Source organism: Vombatus ursinus, unplaced genomic scaffold, assembly GCF_900497805.2.
Source record: "Vombatus ursinus unplaced genomic scaffold, bare-nosed wombat genome assembly UNPS02014822.1, whole genome shotgun sequence".
Taxonomy (NCBI): Eukaryota; Metazoa; Chordata; class Mammalia; order Diprotodontia; family Vombatidae; genus Vombatus; species Vombatus ursinus.
The window spans coordinates 14,063,751-14,090,812 of record NW_020954600.1 but is presented as its reverse complement, the minus strand read 5'-3'; the positions used below and the strand labels follow the sequence as shown (position 1 = coordinate 14,090,812).

Genomic DNA, 27,062 nt, shown 5'->3' with positions numbered 1-27,062 from the left:
CCTGGTGTAGCCCACTGCAACTCAGAACTCCCAAGCTCGTGCAATCCACCAGCTTTGGCCACCCTAGGAGCAGGAATTACAATCATGCACCACCATGCCCAGCTCAGCAAGCTTTTATTAAATGCTTGTGTCCTCATCGTTAAATTAAAGAGGTTGCATTGTTGGGTCAATTTAGTCGTGCTCGACTCTTCATGACCCTGTGGACCATATTGTCCGTGGGTTTCTCGGCAAAGATACTGAAGTAGTTTGCCGTTTCCTTCTCTAATGGATTAAGGCAAACTGAGGTTTAAGTGTCTTGCCCAGGGTCACACAGCTAATAAAGGTCTGAGGCTGGATTTGAACTCAGATCTCCCTGACTCCAGGCCCAGAGCTCTATCTACTGTGCTGCCAATGCTTTAAGGTTTACAATGTGCTCTGCATATGTTATCTCATTGAATCTTCAATACAACTCTGGGGAGGTAGATGCTACTTTTGCAATATTCCCATTTTACAGATGAGGAAGCTGAGACTGGGAGAGTTTAAGTGAATTGCCTAGGGTCACATCACATACAGTTAGTGTCTGAGGCAGAATTCAAATCCTGATTTTCATAATTCAGGGTCTCACGCTCGCTCCGTCTACTGTGGTTTGTTTCTCGCTCTAAGTCTGTGGTCCTGGGTTGGGGTGGGGTGGGGGGATGGTAGAGAAGCAAACAGCACCCAAAAAAAATCAGAATTTTTTTTCCCAACAAGAGGAATGTGGCATGGTACGGAAGTGGCTGTGAATTGACTGGCCTTTGTGGCAGCTGCCAAAACTCAGAGTTTGGAAAGGTGACTTAGAATGAAGCTGGTCTTATTTACCGTTTCCATGGCCACAGCAGGGTAATTAAAGAGAAATAGGACCCGCAGCTGAGTCCCCTGAACTTTCTTTCAGAGCTGAGTGTTTGCAAAACATTTGTCCCAGCTCTAGGGGGTGTGTGTGTGTGTGAGCTTGTGTGTGTGTGTGTGTGTGTGTGTGTGTGTGTGTGTGTGTGTGTATGCATGCATGCATGCACACACTCAAGCGTTGTCTTGTGTGAGGTCAGAGTATAAGTGTGTGCCCCTGTGGCTTGTGGGGGGGGGCCCAAGCCTCTAACCTTGGGATGGTTGGTTCCAGCAAAAACTTACTGCCTCCCTTGTTGCCATGGTTACCTCCAGCAGGTCGCCCAGTGAGAACGGCTCGGTCCTTAGCAGTGAATCAGGGAAGCCCAGTCCCGGGAGGCCATCGTCCCAGAACGTGACGGCCACGGCCACAGCGCAGCAGCAGAAAGTGACAAAAGAGGAGGGAAGGAAGAGAAACGGTGAGAAGGAGTGGGGGGGCCGGAGCTGGCGTCATCCCAACCTGCTGCCATACCCCCCTCCCTGGGACAGACATACGAGCATCCCCACCATGCCTGCCCTGCTCTGAGAGCTCCCAAAGCTCATTGAGGTTTCTCGCGGGGGTTCTTGTTATAGCCGCTGTATCAGGGAGGCAGGACAAGTATCATCAGCTCTGTTTTACCCATGAGTGAATCAAGGTCTCACGGCTAATAAGGGTCAGAAGGGGTCTCCAGGAGCCAGGATTCTTTCCACCTCTCGATTCTGCCTTCTCAGGTACACATGAGTGTTACAGACACCTCCCCCCAGCCCATTAAGGCATCTGGAATCACACACATCCCTACCACAACTTCCAAATTAGTTGTAATTGTTTTTATATGTGGTATGATGGATACTTAGAGACATTAAGATCTGGGTTCAAATACTGTTTCAGATACTTAGTGACCCTGGATAAGTCACATAAACTCCTTGAACCTCAATTTCCTCATCTATGAAAATGAGGAGGCTGGTCTATTTGGCCTCCCAGGTCCCTTCCAGTTCTGGATCTGTGATCCTGGGGTCCCATTTATATACATGGTATCTATTCCAATAGTATAGATGCCTCTGAAGGGTAGGGCCCTTTTCAATTTCATATCTGGATCCTCGCCGCCTGGCATGGTGCCTGTCATATAGTAGGCACTTAATAAATGTTGATGGATTGTTTCCCAAAGAGATGCATCCTCCCACGGGGGGGGTGCACCTCCTCACTAAATAGATATCTCCTACTGTCATATGGTCTCAGTTTCATACACGTTATTCTTACATAGATGTACATGCCAAGTACATACCACTACCATACTGATGTTTGCTGCTATGAATGCATGCGTTTTCACTGAACAGATATGCACCCCTACTACTCAGTCAGTCAGCCAATAAACATTTATTAAACACTGACTGCGTGCCAGGCATTATGCTAAGCACGATGGCTACAAAGAAAGGCAAAAACACAGTCCTCAGCTTCAAGAAGCTTAGATACCCATGGGGGGAGAGGATACAACACATAGAAAGGAGCCTGAGTAGGGAACAAGGTGGACAGATCTGGAGAGTAAGGAACACAGCTGGCAGAGAAATAAGCCGTGGCTGACCTGGGCACATCTTCAAATGAAGGTTCCTGTTAGGAAACCACTCATGGGAAGAGGGGGATGGCCACCGGGATAGCGGCACCTCCAGAGTGAGAGAGTCACTGGGGCAGAGGTGGGAAAGTCTAGAGTCAGGAGCAGAGCCAGGAGAAATACGAGCCATGGCTGGTCTAGGCACAAGCTACACACACAAACACACACAAACACACACACACACACACACACACACAACTTTTGTATAGAAGCATCAGTCCAATTCAGTCAATAAACAAAGATTTTTTTAAACTAAGGGGTGGGGAGGGGAAGAAAGGCAGAAACACAAAATCAGTCCCTGCTTTCAGGGAGCTTAAACTCTAATAGGGGAAATAGCATGTCTATCATGCAAGATATATGCAGAGTATATGGAAAGGAAGCTTAGAGGAAAAGGTGCTGGCCTCTGGGGGTGGGGTGGAAAAGGTCTCCTGCATCCAGCTGAATCCTGAAGGAAGGAATCCAAGAGGCCGAGGTGGAGGCAAGTGCGTCCCAAGTGAGGGAGATGGCCAGGGTGAGGCACGGGCACAGGAGACAAAGTAACCTCTGTGAATGATAGGTTGGTCAGTATGGCAGAGTCACGGCATGTGAGGGGGAGAGTGATATGGAGGAACTTGCAAGGTTGGAAGGTGCCAGATTGTAAAGAGCTTTAAACGGCAGAGGAGTTCATATATCGGGAGCCACTCTAGGGCAGCAAGATGGTGCAGTGGATAGAGCACCGGGCCTGGAGTCTGGGAGATCTGAGTTCAAATCTAGCCTCCAACTCTTCCAAGCTGTGTGACCCTGGGCAAGTCACATAAACCTGTTTGCCTCAGTTTCCTCATCTGCAAAATGAGCTGGAGAAGGAAATGACAAACCACTCCATTATCTTTGCCAAGAAAACCCCAAATAGGGTCATGAAGAGGGACGTGACTGAACAACAACAACGACAGAATTTGGTGAGCAGGGGAGGTGCCATTGTGGCATTTAAGAAAATCACCTTGGTGACTATGCAGTGAACGAATTGGAGTGGGGAGAAGGACCAGCTAGGAAGCTCCATAGGCTCCGCCACCACGTGGCTGCAAGACACCATTGCTCTTAGCGGCTTCCTTTTCCACTGTCCATTTCTCTAGCCTGAGCCTGATTCCTTCCCACAGTCCTCTTCTCCCATCTCAATATCTCCCTCTGCTTCTCTGCTCTTACCCAGAGAAGATCTGAAAAATCCTAGATGGAGAGAGTGGATGTTTGTTCACGGATGTCTCCATGATAGAATTCTGATCCTTGGCTCGTGTGAGGGTTAGCGGCTGCTTATATTGCCTCACTGGTAAAACCTCATCTCTTATGGCATTTTAGGTCTTTCACAGTCTGGCTCCAACAGGTCTTTTTACATGACTCACTCACCGTTATGCATTTTATGATTCAGCTAAACCGGCTCACTTCTTGTCCTCATGCACGGAAATATCACAGAGCAGAATTTGAGAGCTGGAAGGGCCTCCGGCGCCATCTGGTCATACCCATGTGCGAAAGGAATTTCCATGATGTCCTCTGGGCCATAATGGAGCAAGCATAATCCCTCCATGATGTGCTCTTCAGACATTAGATGTAATGAGTCTTCTTTATTCCAGGCTAAACATACCCGATTCCATCAACCAGTCCTCTCCACCATCCTGGTCATCCTCCACCAGCTTATCAATGTTTTCAAAACATGGTGTCCAAAACTGAACAAGGACTCCAGATGCCTGACAAGGGCAGAATACAGTGCATTTCTCACCTCCCTATTCCTGGAAGCTATATTTCTCTTAATGCAGCCCAAGATCACATTAGCTTTTTTGACTGCCACATCATACTGCTTGCAGTCCACTGAAACGCCCAGATCTTTTTCAGAACAACTTATGTCTTTCCATACCTTTCATATATCATACTTGTGGAGCTGATTTTTAGTACCCAGGTCTAAGTCTTTACATTTATCCTATTGAATTTCACCTTTTAGATTCCACCCAATCCTCTAGCCTGTTGACATCCTTTTGGATAATAACTCCATCATCCAGAGTGTTAACTGTTCCTCCAAGCACTATGTCATCTGAAAATTTGGCAAACATCCTATCTATGCCTTCATCCGTGTCACTGAGAAGCAGATTGAACAATCCAGCCCAAAGGCAGAGCCTTGAGGCACCCCACCAGAGCCCCCTTTCAAGTTGACACCTACATGTGACTTCTCTGTGTCCAGTCATTCAACCAGGTTCAAAATCCACCTAATATTAATATTGTGTCATTCATATTTCTCTATCTTTTCAATAAGCATCACATGGAAGACTTTGGAGGTATCGTGGTATAATGGAAAGAGCCCTGGCCCTGGTGTCAGAGGATCTGGGTTCAAACTCCACTTCTGATATTTATTCCTTGTTTTACCTTGGGTGAGTCATTGAAATTCCCTTGACCAAAGTATCCTTCTCTATAAAATGATAGAGTTGGATTAGATGACTTCCTAGGTCCCTTCCTGCTCTAAATCTACAATCTCTTTGCTATGTTGATATCTAAGCACACTATGTAGTAATTCCATGTACTGTATCCCTCTGGTTTACCCACTGATTTACTGGTTTTCAGAAAGGATCCTAATCAAATTTATGGATTTGTAAATCCTCCCCAAACCAGATCTTTCATTCCCCATAATATGCCAAGTATATAATTTTGCCTTGGGATACTAGCTCACATTTCTATAACCCTTTAAGACTTGTAAAATGCTTTAGTCAGTCAGTAAACTCATTGAGTTTATTAAGTTTATTTTTAAACTCATTAAGAGTCAGTCAACAAATTCATTAAGAGCCAAAAACTGTATTAAGCACTGGGGATCCAAAGAATGGCAAAAATCAGCCCTGCTCTCTAAAAGCTCACATCTACTGATCTGAACAACAATCCTGTGAAGTGGGTGATATTATTATCTCCATTTTATAGTGGAGGAATCGGGGTCAGTTGAGTGCAGTGACTTGCCCAGGGTCACACAGCCAGGAGGTATCTGAAGTGAGATTTGAACCCAAGTCTTCCTGTCTCCTGCCACTTTATCTGCCATGCACACTGCCTTTTTTCAATCAGCAAAAAGTGCCATGACCTTTGCTGACTTAGTAGACTTTGTTTCCTCAAGAAAAAGATATGAGCTGTATTTCAGTTTGGGGGTGTCAAAGTCAAGTTGCTAATCTACATGAGTGGGTGGAGTTTCTGCCTGGGATGGAGTTACAGGTCTGGTCCTCGAAAGTACCTTTGTTCTGCAGATGTGGTAGGTAACAGCTCAGACATAATATCACACAGGTGCCTGGGCTCAGGATGAGTGACAAGCTGAGATTTTTGTTTGTTTGTTTTTGGATCTAATTAGAATCCATGATTCCAACTGAGAATGTCTGAATGTTGTCCTTCTGAAGATGAAATACCATGTTTTTTCAGGGCAGGTGATTTCTGGAGAAGAAAGGAAGGGAGGAGGAAGAAAGAAAAGAAGAGCTTTATTAAGGCCTTACTTAAGCTCTGGGAAAACCAATACAAAAGCAAAGACAGTCCTTCCCCTCAAAAAAACCCTACATTATAACGGGGAAAATAACACATTTAAAGGAATCGTGGCCAGAGAAAAGCACTTTGATCCAGAAACTTAATAGGATGGTGAGTGGGGCTAAAGGGAAATAGATTGACACACCCCATCCAGGAACAATGGCAGAGTTTAAGTGATCATGGTTCATGGTTCCAGAACTGGAAAGGGGTGAAGCAGTCTTGAGGAGGCTAGGAAGGAAGTGTCCAGATAGTGAAATAAAGCATGGTTGGGGAGATAATTTAGTTAAGATTTAATATTTAAGGGGCAGCTAGGTGGCGCAGTGGATAGAGTACCGGCCCTGAAGTCAGGAGGACCTGAGTTCAAATCTGGCCTCAGACCAAACACTTGACACTTACTAGCTGTGTGACCCTGAGCAAGTCACTTATCCCCAATTGCCACAAAAAAAAAAAAGATTTAATATTTAGGTTTCAAATTTCAAGAGAAAAATGGTCAGGCCACCTCATTAAATACAAAATTCAGCAGATACTGGGCCTAACTAGAACTCCAGATTTAACTCCAGAGAGACTTGGGCTTGAGTCCTACATATTAAAGAGACTTCCTTTTGATAAGAACAATTGCATCTCATGTCTAGTACAGAGATTTCCCCTTAGGAACCCTGTGATGCAGATATTTCAGATATATTCTTTGTACTTTACGAGTGAAGTATTTGAAGCCCGAGGATCTAAAGAGTCACCTACAGTCATAGGCTCGTGGATTTAGAGCGGGAGGTCATCAAGTCCAACCCTATCATTTTACAGATTAGTAAACTGAGGCTCAGTGAGATAAAGTGACTTGCCCAGCGGAGTCCCCCAGGTAGTGAGTATTGAGCTGGGCTTCCAACCCAGATTCCCTGACTCCAAATCCAGCCTCCTTTTCACAGAGCCACACTTCATCCCAGGTGCACAGATTCTAAAAAGGACAGTGGGGTTTGAATGCGATTCTTTTCACTCCAAGTAAAGCAGGTCACCTGAGAAGCTACCAAATGCCCAAGGTCATGCATCCGATATGGATGTCTGAGGGAGGACTTGAACCCAGCTCTTTCTGGCTCCAAGACTGGCTCTCTGTTTACTAAACTATGATACCTCTCATTGGTTTGGAAGACAAAGAAAAGAGGCAATGAGAAGAACACAGAACTTGGAGTCATTAGTGCATTTGTTTTAAGTCCTACTGCCTATACAACTGACAGAAGGGAAGGAGAAAGAAACAAGCATTTATTAAGCACCTACTATATGCCAGGAACCATGCAAAGCACTTTGCAAATGAGACATATTATCTCATTTGATCCTTACAACAACCCTGGGGGATAAGTACTATTATCATTATCCCCATTCTACAGTTGAGGAAACTGAGGCAAACAGGTTAAGTGACTTATCCAGGGTCACATAGCTAGTAAGTGTCTTGAGACTGGATTTGAACGCACATCTTCCTGGCCCCATGCACAGAGATCTATGCACTATGGTGCCCCCTTGTGGCCTTGATATAATATAAAATATGTACCAACTTCGATAATTTCAAGAGGAAGAGGGTACCTATAATTAGAGGGATCAGGACTTCACCTCCCTAAACTTCAGTTTCCCTAAAATGAATGGGTTAGACTAGTTCCTCAGAGGTCCCTAAGAGCATCTATGATGCTTTTCTTCAGCGTGAGTTCACATCATTTTTACCATTATCACCATTTTGGAGAAGCCAAGATGCCCATTTTTATCATATTGTCAAATTATAGAAAGTGTAGAGCATCAGCTATTGAGTGGGTCTCCAGAATATTCTTTTCTCATAATAACAACATCAACTTTTACTTAGTGCTTGGCATTTATTGTAGGGAAAGGATTACTAAGAATAATTAGCGTATGATAACATCCTTTAAATTAAGAAAGAGAATGTATTTCTCATCAATTTCTGGTCTAATTTTCTGGCGTGATCTCAGTTACCGGCTTAATTTTCTAGTGTAATATTGGGCCCCTGTTTTGCTTGTGTTCTAACCTCAGATTTCCTTCTCTGCAAAATCTACTTTTTTGGGCGGGGGGAGACAATCAGGGTTAAGTGACTTGTCCAGAGTCACACAGCTAGTAAGTGTCTAAGGCTGGATTTGAACTCAGGTCCTCCTGACTCGAGGACCAGCACTTAACTGCCCCCAAATGCACTTTTCAATGAGAATTCTGCACCTTGTCCATGCCTGAGATGATCTGAGCACCTTCAACATGACTGGCCCCATCAAGCTATCAAAGTTTCAAAGTCAATGAGATAGTTGCTATCTCATGATCACATATGAATATGATTGAGGAGGGATGATTCCGGGAACTGAGAGTGGAAAAGGAAAGCATTTGGCATTTGTTTTAGCATATCTAGACATTCGACCCTCACAAGCAAGTGTCAGGCTTTGAGAGGAGAATTTCCCATGCAGTTCTATTAGTCATAGGCATTTAATTCCGAGTGTTAGAAAACCTTAAAGCTGGAGCAGACTTTGAATCGTACATTTAGAGCTAGGAGATACCTTAGAGCAGGGTCTGTGAACCTATACAGGAAAGCAGAAACGTGTCTTTGTTTTCACTTACCTTTGGTTTCCTTGTTAATTCTCTGTGTTATACTTTATTCATTTAAAAGTATTATTCTGAGTATGGGTCCAAAGTCTTTGTTGGACTTCCCAAGGGGGTCCACACCCAGGAAAGGTGAAGGACCTCTGCCTCCGAGGTCATCCAGTCCAGCCCCCTAATTTTTCCAATGAGGAAGCTGAGACACAGAGAAGAGACTTTTCCAGAGTCACACGAGATTCAAACCCAAATGATCCAGCTCCAGACCCAGCATTGCTTCCCAGTGTGGCATCTAATCCCCCGTCATTGTACACAGGAGAGGAATGAGGCCCAGAGAGGGCAGCAGCTTGTCTCAGGTCACATAATTAGTTAATAGCAGAAGTAGGATTTGAACCCCAGGAGTAAGGGACCTCCAGTCCAATGCTCATCCTCCTACTCCCAGATGACTTCTGATAGGCGCAGGACTTAGCCAAGATGAAAAGCTCACAAGTGATTGTACCTTCTGTTGCTCATGGGGAGCAAACCCCCTGTGTCCTTTTGAACATGTTCTTATTTGTCCCTGAGAAGATGCACTCCGGGGGCTTAGGATCTAATCAGACTGTACCCTCATTGTCTACTAGCTGGCCAAGCAAACAAAACCCCCAAACCCATGGAAACCAGGGAAGAGCAAGCACAGATTATTGCTTCAACAGGCAAGGTGGTAGTGGCAGTGGAACAGAAAGTCTTTTTTAAAAATTATCAGCAAAACTCTGAAATGCAATTTTCATGTTGTTTTTTTCTTTTCCAATGCAGTTGGACCTTCTATTATCTGATAAGTAAGAATATCCATATTGTTTGAGAAAGAATTATCTACGCAATGCAGTAGGGGCATCTCAGTGATGACAGTGAGTAGGGGTATAGGGGATTAGATTGACATGCCCCATCCAGGAGCAATGGCAGAGTTTATTTGATCATAGTTCTTGGTTCCAGAACTGGAGGTGGGGATAGGGTGGTAGAGGAATTGGCCAGGGAAGAGGGAGTGATGTGTGGTCCTGTCCTCCCAGACAAGTCTTAAATCTAAGTCTTTCTGGCTTCAATTGAAAGTGATGATTAGATACAGTTTATGATGATTTCTTATTAATTTTTACATTCACTAATAACAATCACTTACATTTGTGTAAATCATTATAATTAAAAAGCACATAGCACACATTGTTTCATTTGACCTTCACAATGACCCTGTGAGGTGGGAAGCTCAGGCATTCTTTTCCTCGTGTTATAGATCCTAGATTCCCATGATTTAAAGCCAGAAAAAGCTGTAGAATAGAAATTTTTCCACCACTTTTTTAAGATCAATTTATTTTGCTTTATCAACAATCACTTTCATAAGCTTTTGAGTTTTAAATTTTTCTCCCACCCACCTCCCTCCTCAAGATGGCACACAATCTGATATAGGCTATACATTACTATTAAACATATTTTCACATTAGTGATGTTGTAAGTAAGAATTAGAATCAACTACCAGAAAGAGGAAACAAAACACAACAGAAGGAAAAAAATAGCAAATAGTATACTTCGATCTGCATAGAATAGAAGTTCTTCACTTTGTTTCACGGACCCCTTGGACATTCTGGTGAAGCCTCTCCTGTAGACCCCTTCTTAGAACAATGATTTTAAATGCATAAAATAAAATACAGGGGCGGCTAGGTGATGCAGTGGATAGAGCTCCAGTCTTGGAGTCAGGAGGACTTGAGTTCAAATCCGGCCTCAGACACTTAACACTTACTAGTTGTGTGACTTTGGGCAAGTCACTTAACCCCATTGCCTAGCCAAAAAAACCCAAAATAAAATAAAATACATAGAATTACAAATGTGAGTGAAAATAAAGATGGAATTTTTAACTCATCCGAGTTCACAGACCCCCCAGGTTAAGAGCCCTTTCATTAGCAAACCATTTTCCCTTTTCTTTATAGATGAAGAGACTGAGGGTCATAGAGGTGAAGCAATTTGCCTAAGATTACATACAATATCTGAGTCAGGAGTCAAACTCGGGTCTTTTTGACACCAATTCCTGTAGTCTCTCCACTGAGCCTCCTTGCTGCTCCCAACTTTACTCTCAGATGAGCCTTAAAGGTCAGCCAGTCCAACCCTCTAGAAATTACAGAATTTCAGAGTTGGAAGAATCTTCAGGGGCTGTCTGATCCAACCCCACTGAGAAAAAGAGTCTGTCCCCTTTCCTCTTGAGGGAGGCATTTTATTCCATTTTTGGATACTTCTCAGAGTTAGGAAGCATTCCTTGGAGTCAAGCCTCCATCCATCTCTTGGAAGCTTGTACCCCCCACCCCCGCCCCGGCCCCCTGTTCTGCCCTCTGGGATCCAGCAGAATTATTCTCCTATGAGATACCCCTTTAAATAGCTGAGGGTGGCTATTGTGCCCCTCCCCCAAGTCTTCTCTTTTCTAGGGTTGAGGCCCCTCCCCATCCTTTCAGCTGTCCCCTGACACCATGGTTTCCAGGCCACCTGCCATCTTGCTGGCTCTCTTCTCAAGAAATTCCAGCTTGCCAATATCCTTTCTAGCATGTGGCTTCCCAACTGGCAAGAGTCCTCAAGATGTGATCTGACCAGGGCAGAGGCCAGGGGAATTCTCGCCTCTTCTCAATGCCTGTTTGGTCTATTCAGTGTTGGGAACCTCCCAGTCTAATAAGTCCCTCTACCAATTCAGAGCCACAAATCATCTGTAACTGAGTCTAGAGTGTTACTCAAGGCACTGAGAGGTCCAGACACTTACCTGGGGTCACACAGCTAGGATGTATCACATTAATCTAAGTCTTCCTGCCTCCAAGGCTAGCCCTCTTCTCTCCCCGCCATTACACTGCCTCTTGTCAGCTCATGTGAGCCTTTTGTGACAGACAGGAAGTCTGGCCCTGAAGAAAACTGAGTAACTTATCTGAGACCACACAGCTAGTTAATGGAATAATTGGGGTTCAAACTGAGGTCTCCTGGGGCCTCCCCACTACCCAGTGCTTCTTGTTTCATGAATAAGTAGGATCTCATGAATCCCAATTGCAGGGCAAAGGTTTTTGATTTGATTTTCAATTCTCAGATGTCAGTTGGTAAGCATTTATTAAGCACCTACTATGTGCCAGGAACTGTGCTAAGCTCTGGGCTTAGAAAGAAAGGCAAAAGACGGCCCCTGCCCTTGAGGAACTCACAATCTGATGAGAGAGCCAACATCCAAACAAATATGTACAAACAAGCTATGTGCTGGATGACTAGGCCATCCTTAACAGAGAGAAAGCAGCAGAATGAAGAGGGTTTGGGCGAGACTTCCTAAAGAAGGTGGGATCTGCACACAAGCTGCTTTTGTAACTTCTTAGTGGATTCTGAAAGGTCTTATCTACCTTTTAAAATCATTTCATTTACTGGGTTTAATCTGACTCATCTTTTGGGCTACACTTAGTGACGGAATGATGCAAGCTGTGTGTTTCTGGGTAATTTAAATAACATCTCAATCTGTTGAGAAGGGGGTGGGTAGGATGGACAGAGGCAGAAACATGAATAAATTGCTATTACATTCATATTTTACGTAACGCTTATAACGTATTTTGTTTCTAAATTGTCCGCTTGCTTCCTTGAGGGAATAAGGGGCATAATATATCTCTTGCCAAGTTGCCTTTAATACACTTTCAATCTTTTGATTATTTAAATAGGACAGACTTTCAAAAGAAGCAGATCGTGATACAGCTGGGGCTCTGAACTCCTTCTGTCAGTTAAGAGAGAGGCAAGGCAGATTGCAGCTATCAGAACTGAAAAGTCTATTGGAATGGGAATATTCACTTCACTGTCATTCAGGCAGTCAGTCAATGAGCATTTGTTGAGCCCCTCCTATGTACCAGGCAACATGCTCAGTGCTACGGATAAAAAGAAAGGCAAAAAATGGTTGCTATTCTCAAGAAGTTCAGTCAAATGGAGGAGGCTATATCCAAACAATTATGTACAAACACGATATATCCAGGATAAATCGGGGGTGATCTCAGAAGGAAGGCACTAAAGTTAAGGAAGACTGGCAGAGGCTTCTTGCAGAGGGTGGAATTTTATTTTATTTTATTTTATTTTATTTTATCTTACTTTTATTTTATTTTTGGTGAGGTGATCAGGGTTAAGTGACTTGCTCAGGGCCACTTAACTAGTAAGTGTCAGGTGTCTAAGGCTAGATTTGAACTCAGATCCCTGACTCCAGGGCCAGTACTCTATCTACTGCACCACCTACCTGCCCCAGAGGGTGAGATTTTAGCTAAGACCTGAAGGAAGCCTGGGAAGCCAAGAGGTAGAGATGAGGAGAGAGCATTCCAGGCATGGGGAACAGTCAGGGAAAATTCCTGGAGTTCAGAGATGGAATAGCTCATTCAAGGATTAGCAGAAAGCTCAGTGTCACTGGATGGATAAGTATGGAGGAAGAAGGAAGGTGTGAGAGGAATGGAAAGGTAAGAAGGGGTCAGGTTATGAAGGGCTTTAAAAGCCAAAATAGAGGATTTTGTATTTGATCTGAAGATAATATGGAGCCCCTGGGTGTTTTTGGAGAAGGGGATAACATGGTCAGTCTTGTGCTTGAAGAAGGTCAATTTGACAACTCGATGGAGTAAGATTGACGTGGGGCAGGGAAAGCACCCAGCAGGTGATTGCCATAGACAAGAAAGAGGTGACTTCTGTTGAATGAGGGGAATCGACAGGGAAATAGACGGTGTCTCCATAAATTAGCCTTTTGTAGTTGTTTGTGGGGAAGGTATATGTTGCTTTTGACTAAAGAAATCAATCAAATGACGAAATCATTTAAGAAGGAACGATTTATGATTGGAAATGTGGCATGGTGGATAGAGCTTAGAGTCAGGAAGAGAAGGGTTTGAATTGTCCACTTCTCATAGCTCAGGGAGTCTTCGCAAGTCACACACTTTTTCTGTGCATCAGGCAAGTTCCAAGGACTGACCCTCTAAAGTGTAGATTCTTTTGATTTCAGTAGGAAATTCCATTATTTGGGAATATTGCCTTCTAGAACTGGCCCAAAGGGTTCAGCAACATTTATGAATGATATTAATATTGTAAGTTTTCTGAGGTCAGGAACTGCATCTTATTTCAGCTATGCTTTCCCCTTTCTGAACACACTGCAGTCTTTACTTAATAAATGTTTATGAGATGGAAAGTTAACTTTGAAATGCAAGTCTAGAAAATTATAGCACAGCATTTTATTGATTGAATTATTGCTCTGTAAGTGGAGCTATCATGGTATAAATGAATGAATGAAGAATTTATTAAGGTCTTACTATGTGCCAGGCACTCTGCTAAATACAAGGGATATAAGTACAAGTAAGCAAGACAGACTTTGCCCTTGAGCTCATATCCTAATAGGAAAAGGCAATGCAAGGGGAGGTGGGGGAGAGTTATGTTGTATTTCAAATCATGGCATGAGCTCAGGATTAGAGCCCAAATTCCAATAAGAGGGTGAAGTGAATAATGACCTGTGTGCAGGCAACATAATTTCAAAATGGTGGCCAAGTGGAACAGCGGCCTGCTTCCAAACAAGACCAGGCCAAAGTTGACCTGTGTAGTCAACTGTGCTTGCCCTGGAGTCAGGGAGACTTGGGTTTTGAACCCTTGTTGCACCATTTACAAGCTAACCATAGCCCCAAGGGCTTCTTCATCACCTCTGATCCCTAAAATCCCTACCTCTTTCAAGGTTTAGCTCAAGGGCCGCCATCTTTTGGAGACCTTTCCTGATCCTCCCAAATGTTAGTACTGCTCCCTCTTCTGAAATGACTTTTAGTGTTTTTAGTTTACTCATATGTGTATATGTTGTTTCTCCTACTAAAATGTAAGCTCCTTGAGGGCAGGGATAGTTGTATTTTTGTCTGCTAACCTCCACTCATTAGCTTAGAGCCTAGCATAGTAGAGTCTTAAATGCTTGTTGAATTGAATTGTAATGACCTACGTTGGTTAGGTTATATTAATGAAATCACAAATTTGGAAATAACAGAAAAGAATTATTCTGTGAGGTAGGTCACGAAAATACGATTATCCCCATTTTCCAGATGAGGAATCTGAGGCTGAAAATGGTGAGGTGACTTCTTGGCATGCAGCACTCTGTCGCCCATTGCTGGAATGTGCTCCTTCCTCACATCTGCCTCTTAAAATGTCTAGTTTCCATGAAAGCTCAGCTCAAAGGCCACCTCCTACATGCATTCCTTCCAGACTCCTCCAGCTGCTTGTGTCTCTTCTCAAAAAAGTACCTTGCATTTATGTTATATATTCTTTGTGTGTGTGTATGTGTGTGTATGTATATACATATTGTTGTTCCCCCCACCTTCCCCAGAATGTAAGTTCCTTGAGGGCAGAGACTGTTTCATTTTTGTGTTTGCATCTTAAGCACCTCTTACAGTGCACACAGCAGGTGCTAAATAAATGCTTATTGATTGACTGATTGAAGATATTCTAAAAATCAAGGTTTTTTAAATTACCAGTCATGTCATTATGGATCTTGAGCCTTTAAGCATCTTAATGGTCTTCTAATCTAACCCTTTCCCTTCACAAAAAAAAATATATATATTGAAGAAGCCCAGCCATTCAATCAACCAGCAAGCATTTATTAAGCCCTGTGCAAAGCAATGGGGCTACAAAGAAAAGCAAAAACCTGGTCCCTTTCCTCAAGGACCTCATATTCAAAATGATTCTGGGACATCAGCTCCCAGATCCAGAGCTGAAAGAGACTTCAGAGAATATTTAAGTCCAACCCCTTCACTTTAAAGATTAGGAAACTCCATCTCAGAGAGGTGGTGACTTGTCAGTCAGCTAGCATTTATGAAGCACCTACTGTGTACAGGGCACCGTTCCAAGCCAAGGTCAAAAAAGCAGTAAGTAGCAAAGACAGAATTTAGGATTCAGAATCACAGATCTAAACCTGGAAAAGACTTCAGAGGGCAACCTCCTCATTTTACAGATGAGGAAACTGAGTCCCAGGAAGGGTGAATGAGTTTTCCACAATCACACAGGTAGTGGATGACAAAGTCATCCAGCTACTAGGTGTTGGAGGTGGGAATAGAAACTGAGACTCCTGACCTCAAGTCCAGTCCACCTGTCTGTCCCTCTTCTCCCTCACCTTCTCGGTAAAGGCTCTAACTCTGCACGGCACAGAAGACCATTCTTGAAGGCTATTCCAATTACATGGCTGCCCGGACCTCTCTCAGGCTGTCCATCAGTTATCTCCCTGCTCTTTCTGTCTCTCCTTGACTCCCTCCCAGCTGTTTATCTGATCATATATCTGCTGGTGGCATCTCTCATACCACGTCTCACCCACCAGCCACCATGGAGTAAAGTCATTTGTGTTTTTCCTTAGTGCCCGTGAGTGACGAAGAGGAAGGTGCGGGTCTCTTTGATAGCACAGGCAAGCCTGTGGCCGATCCATTCGACACGTCGTCTGGCTCAGTACAACTGATTGCTATCAAGCCAGCGGTGCTGGCCCCTGCCCACCCGGCATCTGAACGGAGCCAGGAGTCAGCCATCATTAATGGAGAGGTAAGGGCTTTGGGGAGACGCTGACGAAAATCAGTCATCAGACTTGAGAGAACCAAGGAGGGAAAGGTTTTTTTCTGAATAACTAGGCAGGAACCTTTTTTTTCCGGTGGGAAAGGTCTGGACCTGTGATGATTTGTAGTTGATTCAGAAATGCAGCCAGAACGAGAGGCAAACAGGTCTTTCCTCCTTAGATTTCTCTGCTTCCTTCTGGTTCAATTTTACCTTTGGTGACCAGGTTCTCTGAGACCTGTGCAGTCCCAGGAAGTGGGGTGGTCTGGGGCTATCTATGTGTGTGTATGTGTGTATATGCATATATACACACATGCACATATACATACATATACATGTGTACATATGCACGTGCACACACCTGTATACATTTGTGCGTGCATATATACACATACATACATAGCTGACCACAGATCATGTCATTCTCCTACCTAGTAAACTCCAATGTCTCCCTATTAGCTTCAGGATCAAATATCAAATTCTCTGTTGGGCATGCAAAACTCTTCACATATGTACGTGTGTTTGTGTATATACGCAGTTATCTCTTCCACATTACAGGGGTTAGGGGTGCAGTACCCCCATGATCTGGAAAATCCATGTAAAATTTTTTGGCCCTCCTTTTGTAACAGAGAAGTCTGAATTAGTATGGTATTAAAAGACAAAATATGTCGATATTATACAATACTATACATATATTTTATGCATTTCTGAGTTTCTAATCTTTTTCTATGTCATCTGCTGGCATTCATATATCATCTACAGCTTCGGCAAAAGTCCCCCAAAATTCCCATTTAATTTCTTATGCTGAGCCATGACATATCAAAGCCACGATGGGGGAAGCTGTGCTGTGGAAGGGATAACTGTACATATATATACATATACATGTATGCACACATATATAACATATGTGTGTATACTTGTGCAGACCACTTCACTCCATAATAAATACACACACCTATGTATTGCCAGGGGCCTGTGATTTCATTGGTGTTAAGATGTTTCCAGTCAAATCCAAAAGCATTAATTAAGCATGTACTGTGGGCCTGGAGTTGTACTAAGCCCTAGGAATTTTTTAAAAAGGCAAAAATAATCCCTGCTGTTGAGAAGCTCACATTTTAGTAAGGGAGACAACATGAAAATTGCTAGGGACAAAAAGTATAAATACAGAGTAGGCAGAAGGTGAGCTCAGAGGGAAGGCACTGGTAGCTGAGAGGGACCATGAAAGATTTCTAAATAAATTGAGATCTGAGCTGAATCGTGAGGGAAGCCAGGGAAGTTGAGTTAGAGGTGAGGTAGGAAAGCATTCCAGCATTCCAGGCATGGGGCACAGCCAAGGCAGAGATGCAGAGATGAGAAATTAGGAATTCTGTGCAAGGAACAATACATATGTGGGCTAGTCTAATTTTATTATAGAATGTGTAGCAGGAAGTAAAATGTAAGAAAATGGGGGGAGGGAAGAAGGGTTTAGGTTGAAAAGAGTTTTAAATGACAAACAGAAGTTATGTTAGATCCTGGAGGTAATGGGGAGACATTGAAGTTTATTGAGCAGGAGAGTGACCAAAAAATTACTTTGATGGTTGAGGGGAGAATGAATTCGAGTGCAGAAGGACGTGAAGCGGTCAGACCATTTAGAAGGTTATTGCAATAGACCTGGCAAGAGGGGATGTGGCTTGAAAGAGGGTGGTGACTGTGTATGTAGAGAGAAAGAAAAACGTACTCTAGATATCCTGAAGAGAGAAATAAGATTTGATGACAGATTAGAGTAACTGAGAATGAGGGACTGAGGATTACACTGAGGTAACAAGCACATGGCAGTGCCTTCAACAGTAATAGGAAAGCTGGGAAGAGGGGAAGGTTGAAAAGGAAATACAATGAATTCTCTTTTGAACATGTTGACTTTGAAATGCCTATTTAGGACATCTAGTCCAAGATGTCCAAAAGGTGTTTGGTGATAAGGGACTGGAGCTCAGGAGAAATACTAGAGCTGGATATATGACCTGGGAATCAGCTGCTTAGGGATGATAGTTGAACAGCCTGGCACTGATGAGATCACCAAGTGATGTTGTATAGAGGGAGAAGAAAGGAGGGTCCAGGCCAGAGCTTGGAGGGCATCCAGATTTTCATAAGAAACTTCCTCCAGCAATGCAGAAAGTGGCTGCTCAATAATTTAGAGTCTTAGAGAGTAGCCAGGGGCATAAGAGGTTTATTGGAAAAGGCCCTTGAGCCTAGGTCTTCCTAATTCTGAAAACCAGGGCTCTATCCACTATTATCTACCCCCCCATTATGTAAACTAATATCCCATTGGTGAGTATAGAGTGTACCCCTGGGCTGATCTAAGCTGCCAAGTCACACCAAAAATTGTGTTAGGTGATTCTTAAAGTGCATTTTCTACTGTAGATTTGAATCTTCATCAGAAAACACAATGTTTATTAATAAGGTGTAGTGATAATGACCAAGCTTTGAGTTGGAGAAAACCTAGGTATATAGCATATGTTGTAGGACACGATCCATTTGTCAAATTGACTTTTTTTCTCTTTCTCTTTAATCTTTGTTACAAGGAGGGGTTCACTGAATAGAGGTATGGGAAGGATACATATGGAAATAAAAATGATATAAAGACAAAAGATGCTTGTTTAAAAAATTATTTTAAAAATATATGATGACATCACTGTCAAAATAGACCAACATAAGAGTAGTTCTGCTGCAGAACTGTCCAGTGATACTTACTAGTGATGGATGTGGCACTGGATTGGGAGTTAGGAAGACCTAGGTTTAAGTCCCATCTCAAATACTTAGTAGTTGTGACCATGAGGAAATCAATCACTTGATCACCCTGAGACTTGCCCCCCCATCTGTATAATGGAGGTGGTAATGGCACCTGCTTCACAAGGTTATCATGAGGGCCAAATGAGGCAACTAGGTGGCTCAGTGAATAGAGCACTAGACCTGAAGTTAGGAAGACCTGAGTTCAAATCCAGTCTCAGTCACGTACTGACTATGTGATCCTGGGCAAGTCACTTCACCTCTGTCTGCCTCAGTTTCCTCATCTGTAAAACAGAGATAATAATAGCATGCACCTCCCAAGGTTATGAAAACAAACTAAGATAATATTTGTAATGTGCTTTGTTAACCTTCAGGTACCATATTATGATTAAATGGGATAATGTATGTTAAAGTACTTCCTTATGTCCATGTGCTATATAAATGTTTCTGTTGTCACTTGCTGTAATCTATATAACAGTTTACAGGATACATTGTATATTTAACACTCTTAGACATTACTCCATTTGATCCTCACAATGGCAACCCCAAGAGGCAAGTAGGTCAGATACACTTGTTCCCATTTTATGGGTGAGGAAACTGAGGGTCACAACAATGAAATGATTTGCCCAGGCTCATTTGGCTAGTTAGTGGCTCAGTTGAGAGTGGAACCCCATCTCCTAGTCCCCAGAACTTGGAATCAGAACAACTTGGGTTCAAATCCCATCTTATATGCTAATTAACTATGTTACTGTGGTCAAGTCTCTTATTTGTTAAATGAGGGGGTGGATTCGAAGGCCTCTAAACCTTTGATCCTCTCATCAATGGCCTGCATTCTGGCTCACCATAGTGGGCCTCTCTGAGTGGAGGTCAGTCCCCTGATAACCCAATTATGTGTTCATCTATTAGCTATCATGCACAACTTATCTGCCCATTTTATTGCTGTGTTTGTCATGATAACAAATTCAAAATCCTTGCTCTGAATGTAATTGCTTAACTCAATATGTCTCCCATTTTTTGTTTGCTTTCTATCTACGGCCCATCTCCCTATAACCAAAGAACAGGAGATAAACATTTTTCTTAGAAATGGAGACTCACTACCTGATTATAGTTTATTACAGTGGAAAGGAACGGACATTACTTGTCATCCAGACTCCTCAGGGAAGGACTGCTTTTTTTGTCTTTGTATTACCAGTGCTTGCAATTCCTGGGGCATAGAATAAGGATTAGGAATAATGCCCGAGCCTATGATTTCATAGGGAACTTGGGCAGGAGGAAATTCCCTACAATGATGCAAGTTAACACGTGTCTGTATCTTAATGTCTTAGAGCAGAGGTGTCAAACCCTTAGGAAGTTTCAATGCTGTTAGTGGAACTGAAGCAGATTAAAACGTAATTGAGAAATGTTTAATGAAATAAATTAAAATATGACAAAACATAGGCGGTGTTGATTTGTGGTTTCCTAAGTCCCTGTAGGCAGCCTACAGAGATCTGCTTCTATTGGAATTTGAAGACCCAGTGTTAGACAATTGCCTGGGAATACCGAGAGGTTAAAGGACCTGCCCAGAGTCTCACTACCAAGGTTTGTCAGAGGCAGGACTTGAATAAGGTCTTCTTGGCTTCAAGGTCAGAAATCTGTCCACTATTAGTAGGTGCCTAATAAATGTTTATTGACTGGTGCTTGGATCTGGAACTGGAGGGAACATTTAAAGTAATTATATCATGTCATATCATATCATAATTATATTATGTATCGCATCATATCACATTGTGTTATATTGTATTGTATTATATAATATATGATATAATATGGTATTATATTATATATGTCATTACCCAGATGAGAAAACTCAAACCCAGAGCAGTTCAGGAACTTGCCCAAGGTCACACAGGTAGTAAGTGACAGAGCAGGATTTGAACCCAGGTCCTCTGACTACAAGTCCAGCACTTTTCTACTATAACATGAGAAGACTAAAGTAAGTTCTAATTGGTGTCACCATAGTTTATATTTACATCATGCTTGATAACAGTCTCTGAGTATTTAGTCTATGTATTATCTCCATTTTACAGACAAGGAAACTGAGGCTCAGAGAAGGAATTTTTCCACGGCCACACATGTAGAAAATAGAAGAGCTGAGACTTCAGCCCAGTTTTTCCCACTGTTTCGGTGCCTCTTCTCAGTTTGCAGCTGCAAGAGGGTGAAAATGTCCCATGTGTCATTAGAATCTCTATAGAGAGGACAAAAATGCAAGATGAAAAGCAGTGTGCTGTAGGGGGTGGGGATCTGGCCTCAGAGTCAGGAGGACCTGGGTACAAGGTCAGCCTGTGATACAGACTGGCTGTGTGACCGTGAGCAAGCGCCTTAACCTTTCCCTGCTCCCGGTCGGGTCTCTAGTTTTACAAATTGCAAAGCAGGTGCTGATTTTGCTGGGGTAGAAGGAAGTTCCATATGCCAATGAACTCACAGGTTTGGACCAAAAAATAAAGATTCAGGGCAGTGTCTAGGGAAAAGCCCCGGCAGGCTGATTCAGAGCCTCACACACCTGCTCGGTCACACTCCTGAGAATTCGCTCCCTCCGCAGGTGAACAAGGCCTTGAAGCAGAAGTCTGACATTGAACACTACCGTAACAAACTGCGCCTTAAGGCAAAGCGGAAAGGCTATTATGACTTCCCCCAGGTAGAGGGTAACAAGGCTCTGACGGAAAGAAAGATGTACGAGAAAGCACCGAAAGACATTGACCATGTCTTGGATACCGAGCCGGAGGTACCCTCTCCGTTTGGCGAACCCAAAAGCAGGTAAGTCGGTCTGTCGCCTTGAAGCCCGGGAAACGCAATCGATGTTAAAGGGACAGCAGGTGCCTGAGTCGATGCATTTCTGACTCGGCGGTTGTTGGCAGTGTGTGCCTGTCATCCTTTCTCCTACGTCAAGGTTATTGATTGGGACTCAGATGGGCTCTGAAATTCAGGGCTTAATAGTGTGTTTGCAGGGGAATAAATGGAAGAGACAGGACATGAGAGAGAAGGCTATAATTGAACTTTTTACGTGATTTGTTTCAGCTATGTGAAGGATAGTCACAAGGAGATGGTTTGGTCAATCAGGAGATGTTTCCAGGGCTGGAAGAAGATGTAATAACCTCCTAGGTTTCATCTGTGGTCCAGTGGAAAGAGCATCCAATTTTCAGTGGCTCCCAATTGCATTTAGGATAAGATCCAATCTGCTTTGTCTGGCATCCAGAGTCCTTCTAAATCTGGCTCCAGCCCTGTCTTTGCAGGCTGGTTATGCATGTCTACCCCTCACTCACTCATTCAGTGGCCAGGGAAATGGCAATGATGTCCCATCTCCTTCCTCTGTGACTTTGCAGAAGATTTCTCCCTCCCTCCTCTCCTCCACCTCCTGGAAACTCTGCCTGTAAAATTCAGGGCAAATGCCTACAGGTGGCTTTTCCTGATTCCTTCCAATTCTTAATGCTTTTCTCCTGGAACTGATGTGTGTGTGTGTGTGTGTGTGTGTGTGTGTGTGTGTGTATCTATATCTATATATGTGTATATATGTATATCGATATATAAATAAATAGACATATCTTGTACTTTTGTGCATGTGTTATTCACCCCCACTAGAAACTCTGTGAGGTCAGGGACCATTTTTAATTTTGGGAACCCAGTGCCTGACATATAGTAGGAATTTAATAAATACTTGTTGGATTAGATTGGAATCAGAGGACCTGGGTTTCCATCCTGGCTCTGCCACTTACTAGCTAGATGATCTTGGGCAAGTTATTTACTATCCCTGGGGTTTAGTTCTCTCATCTGGAAATAATAATTTACTACCCCTGGGCCTCAGTTTCCTTATCTGTAAAATGAAAGGGTTGAAATAGAATGTATCTGAGGTCCCTTCCTGCTTTCAATATGTTTTTCTTTGCTGTTTAATTGTTTTAATAACTCCTCCGCAAAAAGAGGAAAATTTCATCCATTAAGTCTTGTAAGCCTCCTGCCTGGGGTTCAGTGCTGGGTCAAATGTCTATTTTTCTAGGATGGGTTTTTTCTCTGATGTGCAAACATATCATAAATTGGAGAAGAAAGATACAGAGAGCTGAGTGTTGACATTATCTCCTGGGTTTCAGGCAGATAAATAGTTTGCCTTTCCATCTTCTTGAGCTGCACTTTAGGGCTATTCATTTTGCAGAGACACAAAATTCCCTCTGAAAGGGTGTACATCACAAGGGCAAAATAAAACAAAACAAAACTGCTTTTCTCTGAAACCCTTTGCAGAGAATGTAAACTCTCAGTTGAATGTAAGGTCCTTGAGGGCAAGGGCTGAGTGTTGTACTGAGCAGATGCTTTATAACTGTTTATTGAGTCAAGTCAGACTGAACTGAATTGAAACCATCAGTTATCAATCAACATTTATTCGGTGCCTATATATTAGCCCTTGAGTGGAGTTTTACTAGAGATGACAAGTATGTTCAGAGGGACGGGGTGGGGGGTGGTGGATGAAGATTGAGAACAGAACAGGTAGGAATAAGGTTGGGTCACAAAGATTTCCAGGACTGGCCAGAAAATATGACATCTTGAGTATCTGTCATCAGCCAGTCAGCCAACCAACAAGCATTTAATAAGCACTTACTGTATTCCAGGCATCCTTCTAAACACTTAGGATACAAAAAGGGCAAAAATGCTGTCCCTGCCCTCAAGAATTCTAATGGGGGAGACATCATGTAAATAACTAGGTACATGTGAGATAAATACAGATAGAAGATGAATTGAAAGAGGAAATGCAAACAGTTGTAGGGGAAGTGGGGGTGGGACTCCGAGAAAGGCCAGATTTGAGCAGAATCTTAAAGAAAGCCAGGGTAACTAAGAAACAAAGTTAAAAAGGGAAAGCGTTCCAGGCATGAGGCACAGCCATTACAAAGGAATGGAATCCAGAGGTGGAGAGTCACATGTAAGGAACGGCAAGCAAACCTAGGATAGCTATATCATGGATGCAATATGTCGAAGGGAGTAAAGGGCAAGCAGACTGGACAGGTAGGAAGGAGAGAGGTTTTTGAAGTTCTTTAAATGTCAGTCAGAGTACTTTATAATAGATCTGGAGGTCATAGGGAGCCATTGAAATTTGTTGAGTAATGTAGGCAGAACTATGCTTTAGGAAAAATAATTTTGGTTGCCCAGTGGAAGATGGAGCAGAATGGGGAAATAAAAGGCAGAAAGAATAATTAGAAAGCTATTGTAATAGTTCAGGTGAAAGGTGATGAGGGTTTGTTAGGGCCATGGCTATGTAAATGCAGGAGAGATTTTCACAATGGATTATTTATATGTGGTGACTGGGGTCAACCCAGAGTGAAGGGTCAAGGATGATGCTAAGGTTTCGAACTTGGGTGACTGGGAAAATGATGATGCCCTCACAGTTGTTGTTCATCCTTCATTCTTGAAGAGGACCAATAACATCATGAGGGATGTCCTGACTTGTGCCTGAATTGGATTTGAGTAAGGCAGAGCTGTGCAATGTCATCAACCCCACTCTCTCCTCCGGAGTCATTGAAGTCTAGTCTCAAGACCAAGCTCAAGATGACTGGAGATGGCCCAGGATGCAGCAGGTGACCTTAACCTTTCTAAATTAAGGTCTTCCCCAGGTCTCATAGCAGTAGGAAAGTTAAGGATAAGAGGAAGGTTTGGGGGAAAAGATAATGAGTTCTGTTTTAGACATGTTGAGTTTGAGATGCCTGCCGCACATCCAGTTCAAGATGTCTATAAGGCATGATATGTTACTAGATCTCAGGAGACAGACGAGGATTGGATATACGTATCTAGGAATCGTCTGCATAGGGTGATAATTGAACTGATAGGAGCTAAAGAAGTCACCAAGTGGGATAGTACAGAGCTTAAGGAGGGGCACAGGCCACCCCCCATGTTTAGTGGGCACTACCTGGATGAAACTCCAGACTGAGGAGTGGGCAGCCAGGTAGGAGGAGAACCGAGAGAGAGTAGCATCAGGAAAGCCTGGGAAGGACAGAATATACAGGAAATGATTCATTTTCTCTTTCTCTATTCAGGGAGCTCTTTGGTATTAGGGATAGTAACATTCATGTCTGTGTTCCCCACAGTGTTGATTTTGAGGTCCTATATACTAAGTACTTAATAAATAAAAGGAGACCCCTGGAGGAAATTGAGTGTGGCAGGAAATCAACCCATTCACCCGAGCTGGTCATTTGGGCTTGTTTGTTTAGGATTGATCAACATGATATAGTAGGAAAAGATCTAGGTTTTGGCATCAATGAACCTGGTTTCGAATCTAAGCCCTGTCACCTAAATTATGTGACCTTGTGCAAGTCCACTTAGGTTGTAAACTCCTGGAGGGCAGAGACCGTCTTTAGCTTCTTTTTGTGTCCCCATTGCTTAGCACAATACCCGACACATAGTTGTTGTTGCTGATTCGTTTCAGTCATGGCTGACTCTTCTTGATCCCACTTGGCATTTTCTTGGCAAAGATACTGGAGTGCTTTGCCATTTCCTTCTCCAGCTCATTTTACAGATGAGGAAACTGAGGCAAACTGGGTGAGGTGACTTCCCCAGAGTCACACAGTTAGTGAATGTCTGAGGTCAGATTTGAACCCAAGAAGATGAATCTTCCTGACTGTAGGTCTGGGACTCTATCCACTGCCCCACCTAGCTACCCCATGGAACATAATAGGAGCTTAATAAATGTTTATTGAATTGAATTAATGTCTTTTGGCCTCCATTTTCTCACCTTTTAAAATGAGGGGATTAAGCTAGATGCCCACTCAAGCCTCTCCCAGCTCTAAATCTATGATCCTATGGAATAGAACTTTAAATCAAACATTCTTCTGTATCATTTTAATGACTAAGCTTAGCCTTGAAGAAGAATTGAGAAAATGTGGAACCCTGGGAAGAGGCCTGGCTTTGGAAGAGGGGACCTGGGTTCATAACCTTCCTCCATCCTTTACTACTTAGCATGACCTCAGGCAAGTCACCCTATCTCTCTGGCCCTCAGCTTCCTCATCTGTGAAGTAAGAGTATTGGCCTAGATGGCTTTGGGTCCCTTCTAACTCTAAATCTATGAACCCTTCTTTGCAGAGCTGGGGAACCTTGGGTGTAGACCATTGCGCATGCCATCAAGTATGATTGGTGGGTTGGTTGGTTTGGCTGAAATGCTTCCCCTAACCCCCTGCCCCTTTTTCTTTTTTCTTACAAAGAATGGCTTGCTAGGTAGGATAGAGGGAGGCATATTGGGAAGCAAAGATGATGCAGAGTTAAAATGTATCAATAAAAAGGAAATAAGTAAGTGGTATAATAAACAAAATAAGCAGATCTATCAGCACAACCAACAGGCTTGGCCTAGATGCTTCCCCTAGGAGGGATAGTGTATTTGCCCGCTCAAGTGAGCTTTTGCTCGCTATGAAAATAACCAGAGTTATAAAACCAAATTGGAAAACATCGCCTCACTTCACAAATCGAATCAATGTGGTTTTATTTTCAATAAAGAAAAGAAATAACTCTTAAACCAGTGCCCAATTTACCATGACACTAATTAGGTTTGGTTGGCATAACAAGTTATTGCTACCAAATGACATTGAGAAAGTTGTTACGATGTATGGGCCATAGCGTTAGTGACTTGAAAAAAAAATAAATGAAAAGATGCAGATTTCATAGCGTGATCTGTTTGATTCAATTCAAAAAGTGTCTATTAAGTGCCTTGGGCAGCTAGGTGGTACAGTGAATAGAGCGCAGGGCCTGAAATCAGGAAGTTCAAATCTGGCCTCAGACACTTACTAGCTGTGTAACCCTGTGCAAGTCATTTCACCCTGTTTGCCTCAGTTTCCTCATCTCTAAAATGAGCTAGAGAAGGAAATAGCTAACCACTCCGGTATCTGTGCTAAGAAAACCCCAAATAGGGCCATGAGGACTGAAAAACACCAAAATATGCCAGGTACTACTCTAGGTATTAGAAATAAAAAGGCAAAAAGCAAACAGTCTCTTCCCTCAAAAAAGCTTAGTCTACTGAGGGAAAATGGCATGTACATAGTAATACAAACTAAAAACAAATCAATTTCAAGGAGGAGCAGTAACCAGGATTAGGGAGGACCCTCCATTGGAGACAGCCCTTGACCTGAGCCTTCATGCTAGGGATTGCAGAGATGGAGCTGAGGTGGAGTATCTAGACATGGTGTCTAT

General features: G+C 43.0%; 1 protein-coding gene across 1 annotated transcript in view; it reads left to right on the top strand.

Annotated features, from left to right (window-relative positions):
• Positions 1–27,062, top strand: part of KIAA1549L (KIAA1549 like) — a 178,549-nt gene that overhangs the window by 93,390 nt on the left and 58,097 nt on the right. Inside the window, exons 13-15 of the mRNA XM_027837754.1 lie at positions 1,174–1,316; positions 15,925–16,103; positions 21,454–21,668. Of these exons, the coding sequence (XP_027693555.1) occupies positions 1,174–1,316; positions 15,925–16,103; positions 21,454–21,668 (537 nt within the window). The remainder of the gene's footprint in view (positions 1–1,173; positions 1,317–15,924; positions 16,104–21,453; positions 21,669–27,062) is intronic.